At 52.6% G+C, this 14,333-nt stretch overlaps 1 protein-coding gene across 2 annotated transcripts; it reads left to right on the top strand.

Moving 5' to 3' along the window:
* Positions 1 to 2,337: 2,337 nt before the first annotated feature.
* PRPF19 (pre-mRNA processing factor 19) lies at positions 2,338 to 12,841 on the top strand. 2 transcript variants are annotated; one of them, XM_078624679.1, is made up of 4 exons: positions 2,338 to 2,442; positions 9,346 to 9,572; positions 10,883 to 11,187; positions 12,753 to 12,841. In XM_078624679.1, exons 1-3 carry the CDS (start codon positions 2,424 to 2,426, stop codon positions 11,162 to 11,164), a joined length of 528 nt encoding a protein of 175 aa, XP_078480805.1. In that variant the 5' UTR covers positions 2,338 to 2,423; the 3' UTR covers positions 11,165 to 11,187; positions 12,753 to 12,841. The 2 variants fall into 2 exon arrangements, 1 of the variants encoding a protein (XP_078480805.1); XR_013590069.1 differs by lacking the exons at positions 2,338 to 2,442; positions 9,346 to 9,572; positions 10,883 to 11,187 and adding an exon at positions 11,599 to 11,677.
* The last annotated feature ends 1,492 nt before the right edge of the window (positions 12,842 to 14,333 follow it).

Raw genomic sequence — 14,333 nt, 5'->3', positions numbered from 1 at the left:
TCATCGGTTGCGTAACGCTGTGTGGAAGCTACCTGGTCTGTCGCTCCGCACGAAGCTTCAGGTCTTCTCGGCCACGGTCATTCCCTCCCTTCTCTACGCTTGCGAAACGTGGACCCCCCTAATGGAACATCTTAGAAACATTCAGGCTGGCCTGCCTACGATCCATCCTGGGTTTAACCAGGCTGGATCGTGTGAGGAGCTCAAAAATCCTCGAAAGATCTGGACAAAGTCCCATGGGTGAGCTCCTCCGGCAGGCAAGGCTGCGTTGGCTGGGTCATGTAGCCCGCATGCCCAGCCACCGCATGCCTAAACAGCTTTTGTTCGGCCGGATCGAGGGGGCTAAACGGGCGCGGCACGGGCTAGAGAAGAGATGGAGTGATGTGGTACAGGAGGACGTGGAGCTTAGTGGACTTGCCGATGACTGGTACCAGCGGTGTCAAGATCGGCCTCTGTGGAGGAGGAGGCTCGTGAAGGACGCTACTGGGCAGTTGGAGGCAGTCGCCCTCCAACAACAACGGAGGGCGGAGGAGCGACGCTCACAACAACGAGCGGAGCGCCGGGTGGCTAAAGCACAGCAAGTTGGTACAGTAGGGGGCACAGGTGGTGCACCACACCCCACGTAACACAGGAGATGGTGCTCTGATCTCGATATATATAAAAGGCAAAGTTGTGATTATGTGTGTGTCTGTTCAAAATGTTTAGCGTACTTCCCGACATGCAACAAACTTGAAATTTTCCGTGTGCGTACTCTCCAGACTGTACACCATGCAAACAATTATTAAAATACACTTTTGTGTTTTTTTTGGGGGAGGGGTGGGGAGCTCAATAATGAAGACATTTTTTGCAAGGCAAGTGAGCTCTGACGTCACATCTGTCACATGACCCGCGCACGTGGTAGCGTGATGCATTGAGACAGTGCATACATTATCAGAGTTGTGTGTTTTGTTTGCATTACGACTGCAGGTATTGTGGTCTATGCAAACATGACTCCTTGTCAAAAAAGGTGTCAGTTTTGTTGCCAGATAAAAGGGTAAAAAACCAATTATCATATTTTGCTACTGGCAAATGAGGTTCCAATGGTGTAAATGCTTTACCCCGAGCTCTCACACTATGATGGTGCATTGTCTTTGAGTTGTGCGCCTTTTGGCGTCATCTGGTCCAACACCATGTGAGACTAGGCTCTAAGGAAAGCTGTCTCGGGTGTGGACCAATCAACTTCAAGGACAGTGCACATACATTATCAGAGTTGTGTGTTGTTTGTTTGCATTATGGCTGCAGGTATTGTGGTCTATGCAAACATGACTCCTTGTAAAACAAGGTGTCAGTTTTGTTGCCAGATAGAAGGGTAAAAAAACAATTATCAGCGTGTTTTTTGTTTGTATTTTGACCGCAAGTATTGTGTGGTTAATGCAGTTACATGAATCCTCGTAAAAAGGTTAAAGTTTTGTTGCAAAAAAAAAATGGGGAAAAACCACTATTATTATAGCGTCTAACCGGTTTATAACGGTTACCGGTTCGCGTACACAGCGAACCGTCACTTTTGGTGACGTCACCCCCCCCCCCCGGGGATGTTTCCGCCGACGTCACTTCCTCCCCCTCCATATCCCCCCTCCCCTCGAGGATATTTACAACGACGTCACTTCCTCCCCCCCGGGGGGGTGTTTCCGCCAACGTCGCCCCCCCTCCCCCCCCGGGGGGGGGGGGTGTTTTGATGACGTCATTCTCTCCCCCCCCCCGGGGGAGGTTTCCGCCGACGTCACTTCCTCCCCCCCACATCTCCGCTCCCCTCGAGGATATCTACAACGACGTCACTTCCTCCCCCCCCGGGGGGGTGTTTCCGCCAACGTCGCCCCCTCCTCCCCCCCCGTGGTGGGTGGGGGGGTGTTTCTCGTCGACGTCACTTCCTGCCCACCCCCCACTTCCCCCCGGGGGGTGGGGGGTGTTTCCCGTCGACGTCACTTCCTGCCCACCCCCACCACCCCCCTTCCTCCACTTCCCCTCGGTGGGTGGGGGGGTTTTCTGTCGACGTCATTTCCTGCCCACCCCCTGGGGGGGGGGTTGTTTCCCATCGACGTCACTTCCTGCCCACCCCCCTTCCTCCACTTCCCCTCGATGGGTGGGGGTGGTGTTTCCCGTCGACGTCACTTCCTGCCCACCCCCACCTCCTCCCTTCCTCCACTTCTCCCCGGGGGGTGGGGGAGTTTTTCCCGTCAACGTCACTTCCTGCCCACCCCCCACTTCTCCCCGGGGGTGGGGGGGGTGTTTTCCGTCGACGTCACTTCCTGCCCCCACCCCCACCACCCCCCTTCCTCCACTTCTCCCCGGGGGGTGGGGGGTGGTGTTTCCCGTCGACGTCACTTCCTGCCCCCACCCCCACCCTTCCTCCACTTCCCCCTCGGGCAAATTTTTTTTCCCGCGCGAAGATGGCGCTCATCTGTTCGAGTAAGAATTCAACCGCCACCATCATCATCATCACAAAGTTTACCACTCCCAATGTCGCACCACCACCTTACATCTCTTACCCCCTTCCCGGGGGCGTGTTTAGCTGCGCGCGCACATTTATTTTTAAAACAATTTTAAAAAAATTGTTTTACCTCATCGGCGTGTGTTGGGGCCTAGTCGCCCTCACCGGGGATTAGGCCGAAGCCTGCGGGCTCGCCTAGATTCCTTTGCCGGGGTTGCGTCGACCACCCCCGGAGGGCCGTTAGGAAAGAGGGGGGGTGGGTGGTCGGTGTATTACCCTCCACAACTATAAAATGAGAACTTTATTACATAAATATGCGTTTAAAAGTGTATTAAATACAAGGCTCTACCACCCTCCCTTGTTTGCTCTATCCACTGCTTTGCTGTGAGCCTTGTGTAGATCCGCCCGCAGCGGCAAGCCACGTGCGTGTGGGTAGGCCTGGCTCGCTCAGTGGCCTTACAGGGCTCACTCCGGTGTAGGGTAGTAGTGGGTGTAGTGTATTGTAGTGTATAGTAGTGTAATAGTGTAGTGGTGGGGTAGTGTAGGGTAGTAGTGGGTGTAGTGTATTGTAGTGTATAGTAGTGTAATAGTGTAGTGTATAGTAGTGTAGTGGTGGGGTAGTGTAGTGGTGGGGTAGTGTAGTGGTGGGGTAGTGTAGTGGTGGGGTAGTGTAGGGTAGTAGTGGTGGTGGGTGTAGTGTATTGTAGTGTATAGTAGTGTAATAGTGTAGTGTATAGTAGTGTAGTGGTGGGGTAGTGTAGTGGTGGGGTAGTGTAGGGTAGTAGTAGTAGTGGGTGTAGTGTATAGTAGTGTATAGTAGTGTAATAGTGTAGTGTATAGTAGTGTAGTGTAGTGGTGGGGTAGTGTAGTGGTGGGGTAGTGTAGGGTAGTAGTGGGTGTAGTGTATTGTAGTGTAATAGTGTAGTGTATAGTAGTGTAGTGGTGGGGTAGTGTAGGGTAGTAGTGGGTGTAGTGTATTGTAGTGTATAGTAGTGTAATAGTGTAGTGTATAGTAGTGTAGTGGTGGGGTAGTGTAGTGGTGGGGTAGTGTAGTGGTGGGGTAGTGTAGTGGTGGGGTAGTGTAGTGGTGGGGTAGTGTAGTGGTGGGGTAGTGTAGTGGTGGGGTAGTGTAGTGGTGGGGTAGTGTAGGGTAGTGGTGGTGGTGGGGTAGTAGTGGGTGTAGTGTATTGTAGTGTATAGTAGTGTAATAGTGTAGTGTATAGTAGTGTAGTGGTGGGGTAGTGTAGTGGTGGGGTAGTGTAGTGGTGGGGTAGTGTAGTGGTGGGGTAGTGTAGTGGTGGGGTAGTGTAGTGGTGGGGTAGTGTAGGGTAGTAGTGGTGGTGGGTGTAGTGTATTGTAGTGTATAGTAGTGTAATAGTGTAGTGTATAGTAGTGTAGTGTAGTGGTGGGGTAGTGTAGTGGTGGGGTAGTGTAGGGTAGTAGTGGTGGTGGGGTAGTGGGTAGTGTATAGTAGTGTAGGGTAGTAGTGTATAGTGTAGTTTATAGTGTAGTGGTGGTGGGGTAGTGGGTGTAGTGTAGTAGTGGTGGGGTAGTGGGTGTAGTGTGTAGGGTAGTAGTAGTGGGGTAATGTGTAGTGTAGTAGTGGTGGGGTAGTGTGTAGGGTAGTAGTGGTGGGGTAGTAGTGGGGTAGTGTGTAGTGTAGTAGTGGTGGGGTAGTGTGTAGGGTAGTAGTGGTGGGGTAATGTGTAGTGTAGTAGTGGTGGGGTAGTAGTGGTGTAGTGTGTAGGGTAGTAGTGGTGGGGTAGTGTGTAGGGTAGTAGTGGTGGGGTAGTGTGTAGGGTAGTAGTGGTGGGGTAATGTGTAGTGTAGTAGTGGTGGGGTAGTAGTGGTGTAGTGTGTAGGGTAGTAGTGGTGGGGTAGTGTGTAGGGTAGTAGTGGTGGGGTAGTGTGTAGGGTAGTAGTGGTGGGGTAGTAGTGGTGTAGTGTGTAGGGTAGTAGTGGTGGGGTAGTGTGTAGGGTAGTAGTGGTGGGGTAGTGTGTAGGGTAGTAGTGGTGGGGTAGTGTGTAGGGTAGTAGTGGTGGGGTAGTAGTGGTGTAGTGTGTAGGGTAGTAGTGGTGGGGTAGTGTGTAGGGTAGTAGTGGTGGGGTAGTGTGTAGGGTAGTAGTGGTGGGGTAGTGTGTAGGGTAGTAGTGGTGGGGTAGTGTGTAGGGTAGTAGTAGTGGGGTAGTGTGTAGGGTAGTAGTGGTGGGGTAGTGTGTAGGGTAGTAGTAGTGGTGTAGTGTGTAGGGTAGTAGTGGTGGGGTAGTGTGTAGGGTAGTAGTGGTGGGGTAGTGTGTAGGGTAGTAGTGGTGGGGTAGTAGTGGGGTAGTGTGTAGGGTAGTAGTGGTGGGGTAGTGTGTAGGGTAGTAGTGGTGGGGTAGTGTGTAGGGTAGTAGTGGTGGGGTAGTGTGTAGGGTAGTAGTGGTGGGGTAGTGTGTAGGGTAGTAGTGGTGGGGTAGTGTGTAGGGTAGTAGTGGTGGGGTAGTGTGTAGGGTAGTAGTGGTGGGGTAGTGTGTAGGGTAGTAGTGGTGGGGGTAGTGTGTAGGGTAGTAGTGGTGGGGTAGTGTGTAGGGTAGTAGTAGTGGGGTAGTGTGTAGGGTAGTAGTGGTGGGGTAGTGTGTAGGGTAGTAGTAGTGGTGTAGTGTGTAGGGTAGTAGTGGTGGGGTAGTGTGTAGGGTAGTAGTGGTGGGGTAGTGTGTAGGGTAGTAGTGGTGGGGTAGTAGTGGGGTAGTGTGTAGGGTAGTAGTGGTGGGGTAGTGTGTAGGGTAGTAGTGGTGGGGTAGTAGTGGTGTAGTGTGTAGGGTAGTAGTGGTGGGGTAGTGTGTAGGGTAGTAGTGGTGGGGTAGTGTGTAGGGTAGTAGTGGTGGGGTAGTGTGTAGTGGTAGTAGTGGTGGGTGGGTAGTGTGTAGGGTAGTAGTGGTGGGGTAGTGTGTAGGGTAGTAGTGGTGGGGTAGTGTGTAGGGTAGTAGTAGTGGGGTAGAGTGTGTAGGGTAGTAGTGGTGGGTAGTGTGTAGGGTAGTAGTAGTGGTGTAGTGTGTAGGGTAGTAGTGGTGGGGTAGTGTGTAGGGTAGTAGTGGTGGGGTAGTGTGTAGGGTAGTAGTGGGTGGGGTAGGTGTGTAGGGTAGTAGTGGTGTAGTGTGTAGGGTAGTAGTAGTGGTGTAGTGTGTAGGGTAGTAGTAGTGGGGTAGTGTGTAGGGTAGTAGTAGTGGGGTAGTGTGTAGGGTAGTAGTGGTGTAGTGTGTAGGGTAGTAGTAGTGGGGTAGTGTGTAGGGTAGTAGTGGTGGGGTAGTGTGTAGGGTAGTAGTAGTGGGGTAGTGTGTAGGGTAGTGGTGGGGTAGTGTGTAGGGTAGTAGTGGTGGTGTAGTGTGTAGGGTAGTGGTGGTGGGGTAGTGTGTAGGGTAGTAGTGGTGGTGTAGTGTGTAGGGTAGTAGTGGTGGGGTAGTGTGTAGGGTAGTAGTGGTGGTGTAGTGTGTAGGGTAGTGGTGGTGGGGTAGTGTGTAGGGTAGTAGTGGTGGTGTAGTGTGTAGGGTAGTAGTGGTGGTGTAGTGTGTAGGGTAGTAGTGGTGGGGTAGTGTGTAGGGTAGTAGTGGTGGTGTAGTGTGTAGGTAGTGAGGTAGTGGTGGGTAGTGTGTAGGGTAGTAGTGTAGGGTAGTAGTGTGGGGTAGTGTGTAGGGTAGTAGTGGTAGGTGGTAGTGTAGGGTAGTAGTGGTGTAGTGTGTAGGGTAGTAGTGGTGGGTAGTGTGTAGGGTAGTAGTAGTGTGTAGGGTGTAGTGTGTAGGGTAGTGTAGTAGTAGTGTAGGGTAGTAGTGTAGGGTAGTAGTAGTGAGTGGTAGTGTGTAGGGTAGTAGTAGGTGGGGTAGTGTGTAGGGTAGTAGTAGTGGGGTAGTGTGTAGGGTAGTAGTGGTGGTGTAGTGTGTAGGGTAGTAGTGGTGGTGTAGTGTGTAGGGTAGTAGTGGTGGGTAGTGTGTAGGGTAGTAGTGGTGGGTAGTGTGTAGGGTAGTAGTGTGGGGTAGTGTGTAGGGTAGTAGTAGTGGTGTAGTGTGTAGGGTAGTAGTGGTGGTAGAGTGTAGGTGTAGTGGTAGTGTAGTGTGTAGTGAAGTAGTGGTGGTAGTGTAGTGTAGTAGTGTAGGTAGTAGTGGGGTAGTGTGTAGGGTAGTAGTAGTGGTGGTGTAGTGTGTAGGGTAGTAGTGGTGGGGTAGTGTGTAGGGTAGTAGTAGTGGGGTAGTGTGTAGGGTAGTAGTGGTGGGGTAGTGTGTAGGGTAGTAGTGGTGGTGTAGTGTGTAGGGTAGTAGGTGGTGGTAGTGTGTAGGGTAGTAGTAGTGGGGTAGTGTGTAGGGTAGTAGTGGTGGTGGGTAGTGTGTAGGGTAGTAGTGGGGTGGGGTAGTGTGTAGGGTAGTAGTGGTGGTGTAGTGTGTAGGGTAGTAGTAGTGGTGGGTAGTGTGTAGGGTAGTAGTGGTGGTAGTGTGTAGGGTAGTAGTGGTAGTGTGTAGGGTAGTAGTAGTAGTGGGGTAGTGTGTAGGGTAGTAGTGGTGGGGTAGTGTGTAGGGTAGTAGGGTAGTGTGTAGGGTAGTAGTGGGTAGTGTGTAGTAGTAGTAGTGAGGTGTAGTGTGTAGGGTAGTAGTGGTGGAGTAGTGTGTAGGGTAGTAGTAGTAGGGGTAGTGTAGGGTAGTGTGGTAGAGTGTAGTGTGTAGGTAGTGGTGTAGTAGTGGGTAGTGTGTAGTGTAGTAGTGGGTAGTAGTGGTGTAGTGTGTAGGGTAGTAGTAGTGGTGTAGTGTGTAGGGTAGTAGTAGTGGGGTAGTGTGTAGGGTAGTAGTGGTGGGGTAGTGTGTAGGGTAGTGGTGGTGGGGTAGTGTGTAGGGTAGTAGTAGTGGGTAGTGTGTAGGGTAGTAGTGGTAGTGTGTAGGTAGTAGTGGTGGTAGTAGTGGTGTAGTGTGTAGTTGTAGTAGTGAGTAGTGGTAGTGTGTAGTAGTAGTAGTGGTGTAGTGTGTAGGGTAGTAGTAGTGGGTAGTGTGTAGGGTAGTAGTAGTGGGTAGTGTGTAGGGTAGTAGTAGTGGTGTAGTGTGTAGGGTAGTAGTGGTGGGTAGTGGTAGTGTATAGTAGTGTAGGGTAGTAGTGTATAGTGTAGTTTATAGTGTAGTGTGTGGTGGTAGTGTAGTGTAGTAGTGTGGTAGTGTGTAGTGATAGTAGTGGTTGGGTAGTAGTAGTAGTAGTGTGTAGGGTAGTAGTGTAGTGGGTAGTGTAGTAGGGTAGGTAGTGGGTAGGTGTAGGGTAGAGTGGTGGGTAGTGGGTAGTTGTAGTGTAGTAGTGTATGTGTATGTAGTAGTGGGTGGTGGGGTAGTGGTAGTGTAGTAGTGGTGGGTAGTCTGTAGTGTAGTAGTGTCTCTGTGTGTGTGTCTCTCTGTGTGTGTCTGTGTGTGTGTCTGTGTCTCTGTGTGTGTGTCTCTGTGTGACTCTGCGTGTGTCTCTGTGTGACTCTCTCTGTGTGTCTCTGTGTGACTCTCTCTCTGTGTGTCTCTGTGTGTGTCTCTGTGTGTCTCTGTGACACTCTGTGTGTGACTCTCTCTGTGTGTGTCTCTGTGTGACTCTCTGTGTGTGTCTCTGTGTGTGTGACTCTGTGTGTCTCTCTGTGTGTCTGTGTCTCTGTGTGTGTGTCTCTGTGTGTGTGTCTCTGTGTGACTCTCTGTGTGTGTGTCTCTGTGTGTGTGACTCTCTGTGTGTCTCTCTCTGTGTCTCTCTGTGACTCTCTGTGTGTCTCTCTGTGTGTGTCTCTGTGTGTGTGTCTCTCTGTGTGACTCTCTGTGTGTGTCTCTCTGTGTGTATCTCTCTGTGTGTGTCTGTGTGACTCTCTGTGACTCTCTCTGTGTCTCTCTGTGTGTCTCTGTGTCTCTGTGTAACTCTGTGTCTCCATGTCTCATCCCGCCCAGTCAGTAACGAGGTCCCGGAGCACCCGTGCGTGTCTCCCGTGTCTGGCCACGTGTTTGTCTCTGTGTGTGTGTCTGTGTGTGTGTCTGTGTGTGTGTCTCTCTGTGTCTCTGTGTGTGTCTCTGTGTGTGTCTCTGTGTGACTCTCTCTGTGTGTGTGTGTGTCTCTGTGTCTCTGTGTGACTCTCTCTGTGTGTGTGTCTGTGTCTCCGTGTCTCTGTGTGACTCTGTGTGTGTGTCTGTGTCTCCGTGTCTCTGTGTGTGTGTCTGTGTGTGTGTCTGTGTGTGTGTCTCTCTGTGTCTCTGTGTGTGTCTCTGTGTGTGTCTCTGTGTGACTCTCTCTGTGTGTGTGTGTGTCTCTGTGTCTCTGTGTGACTCTCTCTGTGTGTGTGTCTGTGTCTCCGTGTCTCTGTGTGACTCTCTCTGTGTGTGTGTGTGTCTCTGTGTCTGTGTGACTCTCTCTGTGTGTGTGTCTGTGTCTCCGTGTCTCTGTGTGACTCTCTCTGTGTGTGTGTGTGTCTCTGTGTCTCTGTGTGACTCTCTCTGTGTGTGTGTCTGTGTCTCCCTGTCTCTGTGTGTGTGTGTCTGTGTCTCTCTGTAACTCTCTGTCTCTCTCTCCCCACCCCGCCCAGTCAGTAACGAGGTCCCGGAACACCCGTGCGTGTCTCCCGTGTCGGGCCACGTGTTTGAGCGTCGCCTCGTGGAGCGCTGTGTGTGTCTCTGTGTGTGTCTCTGTGTGACTCTCTGTGTGTGTGTCTGTGTGTGTGTCTGTGTGTGTGTCTCTCTGTGTCTCTGTGTGTGTCTCTGTGTGTGTCTCTGTGTGACTCTCTCTGTGTGTGTGTGTGTGTCTCTGTGTCTCTGTGTGACTCTCTCTGTGTGTGTGTCTGTGTCTCCGTGTCTCTGTGTGTGTGTCTGTGTCTCTCTGTAACTCTCTGTCTCTCTCTCCCCACCCCGCCCAGTCAGTAACGAGGTCCCGGAGCACCCGTGCGTGTCTCCCGTGTCGGGCCACGTGTTTGAGCGTCGCCTGGTGGAGCGCTTCGTGGCCGAGAACGGCGTCGACCCCGTGAGTGGCACGGCGCTCAGCGAAGATCAGCTGGTGGACATCCGAGCCCCTCACACGGCCAGGCCCAAGCCTCCATCGGCCACCTCCATCCCGGCTATACTCAAGTCTCTGCAGGATGAGTGGGTGAGTGGTGGGGGGGTGGTGGTGGGGGGGGGTGGTGGCGATAGTTGTAATGATGATGATGGGGAGGGTTGTGATGGTGGTGGTTGTGAATGATGGTGGTGGTGATGACGATGATGATGGTGGTGGTGGTGATGATGATGGTGGTGATGGTGGTGGTGATGACGATGATGATGGTGGTGGTGGTGGTGATGATGATGATGGTGGTGATGGTGGTGATGGTGGTGGTGGTGGTGGTGATGGTGGTGGTGGTGATGGTGTTGATGACGGTGGTGGTGGTGAAGAGGGGGGGTGGTGGTGGTGGAGGTGGTGGTGGTGGTGGTGGTGAAGGTGAAGGGGGGGTGGTGGTGGTGGTGGTGGTGATGGTGGTGGTGATGGCGGTGGTGGTGGTGGTGATGGTGTTGATGACGGTGGTGATGACGGTGGTGGTGGTGGTGGTGGTGATGGTGTTGATGACGGTGGTGGTGGTGGTGAAGAGGGGGGTGGTGGTGGTGGTGGTGAAGGGGGGGGTGGTGGTGGTGGAGGTGGTGGTGATGGTGTTGATGACGGTGGTGGTGGTGAAGAGGGGGGTGGTGGTGGTGGAGGTGAAGGGGGGGGTGGTGGTGGTGGTGGTGGTGAAGGTGAAGGGGGGGGTGATGGAGGTGGTGGTGATGGTGGTGGAGGTGGTGGTGAAGGTGAAGGGGGGGGGGTGGAGGTGGTGGTGGTGGTGACGATGATGTCAATGATGACGTCGATGATGATGTTGACGATGTTGATGACGATGTTGATGATGACGTTGATGATGACGATGACGACGATGATGATGATGACGATGTTGATGACGACGTCGATGATGACGTCGATGATGACGATGATGATGACGATGATGATGACGACGTTGATGGCGACGATGATGATGACGATGTTGATGACGTCGATGATGACGTTGATGACGACGTTGATGGCGACGATGATGATGACGACGTTGATGGCGACGATGATGATGATGATGATGACGATGTTGATGACGACGTCGATGATGACGTCGATGTTGACGATGATGACGATGATGATGACGATGATGATGATGATGATGATGACGATGTTGATGACGACGTCGATGATGACGTCGATGTTGACGATGATGATGACGATGATGATGACGATGATGATGACGACGTTGATGGCGACGATGATGATGACGATGTTGATGACGTCGATGATGACGTTGATGATGACGATGATGATGACGACGTTGATGGCGACGATGATGATGACGATGTTGATGACGACGTTGATGTTGACGATGATGATGATGTCACCGTCCCCCGCAGGACGCTGTGATGCTGCAGAGCCACTCGCTGCGCCAGCAGCTGCAGACGGCGCGACAGGAGCTGTCACACGCCCTCTACCAGCACGACGCGGCCTGCAGGGTGATCGCTCGCCTCACTAAGGAGGTGGCAGCAGCTCGCGAAGGTACAGACACCATCATCATCATCACCATCATCATCACTAACACCACCATCATCATCGTCACACTAACAGTCAGTATCATCACCATCACACGCCCTCTACCAGCACGACGCGGCCTGCAGGGTGATCGCTCGCCTCACTAAGGAGGTGGCAGCAGCTCGCGAAGGTACAGACACCATCATCATCACCATCATCATCACTAACACCACCATCATCATCGTCACACTAACAGTCAGTATCATCACCATCACACGCTATACCAGCACGACGCGGCCTGCAGGGTGATCGCTCGTCTCACTAAGGAGGTGGCAGCAGCTCGCGAAGGTACAGACACCATCATCATCATCATCACCATCATCATCACTAACACCACCATCATCATCGTCACACTAACAGTCAGTATCATCACCATCACACGCCCTCTACCAGCACGACGCAGCCTGCAGGGTGATCGCTCGCCTCACTAAGGAGGTGGCAGCAGCTCGCGAAGGTACAGACACCATCATCATCATCATCACCATCATCATCACTAACACCACCATCATCATCGTCACACTAACAGTCAGTATCATCACCATCACACGCCCTCTACCAGCACGACGCAGCCTGCAGGGTGATCGCTCGCCTCACTAAGGAGGTGGCCGCAGCTCGCGAAGGTACATCATCATCACCATCAACATCACAGTCAGTACCACCATCATCACCACCACCATCATCGCCATCATCATCACCACCACCATCACCATCATCACCACCATCATCACCGCCATCATCATCGCCACCATCACCGCCATCATCATCGCCATCGCCATCATCATCACCACCATCATCACCGTCACCACCACCATCAACACAACAGTCAGTACCACCATCATCACCACCACCATCATCGCCATCATCATCACCACCACCATCACCATCATCACCACCATAATCACCGCCATCATCATCGCCACCATCACCGCCATCGCCATCATCATCATCACCACCATCATCACCACCATCATCATCACCATCATCATCACCATCATCGCCATCATCATCACCACCATCATCATGTTGTTGATGTTGACGATGTTGTTGATGTTGACGATGTTGATGTTAACGATGTTGTTGATGTGGTTGTTGTTGATGTTGACGATGTTGTTGATGTGGTTGTTGTTGATGTTGTTGATGTTGTTGTTGTTGATGTTAACGATGTTGTTGATGTGGATGTTGTTGTTAACGATGTTGTTGTTGTTGTTGATGTGGTTGTTGACGATGTTGACGATGTTGATGTTGTTGATGTTGTTGATGTGGATGTTGTTGTTAACGATGTTGTTGTTGTTGTTGATGTGGTTGTTGTTGACGATGTTGACGATGTTGTTGTTGTTGATGTTGTTGATGTTGTTGATGTGGATGTTGTTGATGTTGACAATGTTGTTGATGTTGTTGACGATGTTGTTGATGTTGTTGTTGTTGATGTGGTTGTTGTTGACGATGTTGACGATGTTGTTGTTGTTGATGTTGTTGATGTTGACGATGTTGTTGATGTTGTTGTTGATGTGGTGGTTGTTGATGTGGTTGTTGTTGTTGACGATGTTGTTGATGTTGATGTTGTTGTTGATGTTGACGATGTTGTTGACGATGTTGTTGTTGACGATGTTGTTGTTGTTGTGGTTGTTGTTGATGTTGTTGACGATGTTGTTGACGATGTTGTTGTTGTTGTTGACGATGTTGTTGTTGTTGTAGCTTTGGCAACTCTGAAGCCGCAGGCTGGACTGATCGTGACTCCGGCTACACCGACCACACAGCCTGTAGTGGTGAGTAGCACTCCTCACCCACCACTCCTCACCACTCCTCACCACTCCTCACCACTCACTCACTCAGTCACTCACACACCCACTCAGTCACTCACCCACTCACACACCCACTCACTCACCCACTCACTCACCCACTCACTCACCCACTCACACACCCACTCACTCACCCACTCAGTCACTCACCCACTCACACACCCACTCACTCACCCACTCAGTCACTCACCCACCCACTCACTCACCCACTCAGTCACTCACCCACTCACACACCCACTCACTCACCCACTCAGTCACTCACTCAGTCACTCACCCACTCACACACCCACTCAGTCACCCACTCAGTCACTCACCCACTCACACACCCACTCACTCACCCACTCACTCACCCACTCAGTCACTCACCCACTCACACACCCACTCACTCACCCACTCACTCACCCACTCAGTCACTCACCCACTCACACACCCACTCACCCACTCACTCACCCACTCAGTCACTCACCCACTCACACACCCACTCACTCACCCACTCAGTCACTCACCCACTCACACACCCACTCACTCACCCACTCACTCACCCACTCAGTCACTCACCCACTCACACACCCACTCACCCACCCACTCACTCACCCACTCAGTCACTCACCCACTCACACACCCACTCACTCACCCACTCAGTCACTCACCCACTCACACACCCACTCACTCACCCACTCAGTCACTCACTCAGTCACTCAGTCACTCACACACCCACTCACTCACTCACTCAGTCACTCACCCACTCACACACCCACTCACTCACCCACTCAGTCACTCACTCAGTCACTCACCCACTCACACACCCACTCACTCACCCACTCAGTCACTCACCCACTCACACACCCACTCACTCACCCACTCACTCACCCACTCACTCACCCACTCACTCACTCACTCAGTCACCCACACACCCACTCAGTCACTCACCCACTCACACACCCACTCACTCACCCACTCACTCACCCACTCACTCACCCACTCACTCACTCACTCAGTCACCCACACACCCACTCAGTCACTCACCCACTCACACACCCACTCACTCACCCACTCACTCACCCACTCACTCACCCACTCACTCACCCACTCACTCACTCACCCACTCACTCACTCAGTCACTCACCCACCCACCCACCCACCCACTCACCCACCCACCCACCCACTCACCCACCCACCCACCCACCCACCCACCCACCCACTCACCCACTCACCCACTCACCCACCCACTCACCCACTCACCCACTCACTCACCCACCCACCCACTCACCCACTCACCCACCCACCCACTCACCCACCCACCCACCCAACCAACCAACCCACCCACTCACCCACCCACCCACTCACCCACCCACCCACCCACCCACCCACTCACCCACCCACCCACTCACCCACCCACCCACCCACTCACCCACTCACCCACCCACTCACCCACCCACCCACTCACCCACCCACCCACCCACTCATCCACTCACCC

Source organism: Lampetra planeri, unplaced genomic scaffold (genome assembly GCF_965212315.1).
Source record: "Lampetra planeri unplaced genomic scaffold, kcLamPlan1.2.h2 scaffold_909, whole genome shotgun sequence".
In the NCBI taxonomy this organism is placed as follows: Eukaryota; Metazoa; Chordata; class Hyperoartia; order Petromyzontiformes; family Petromyzontidae; genus Lampetra; species Lampetra planeri.
The sequence above is the reverse complement of the archived record's forward strand: the minus strand, read 5'-3'. Positions and strand labels throughout refer to the sequence as shown.

Coding starts and splice junctions, on each gene's coding strand:
- PRPF19 (XM_078624679.1), top strand. Junction 9,573..10,882: donor AGTCTCTGCAGGATGAGTGG/GTGAGTGGTGGG, acceptor CGTCCCCCGCAG/GACGCTGTGATGCTGCAGAG.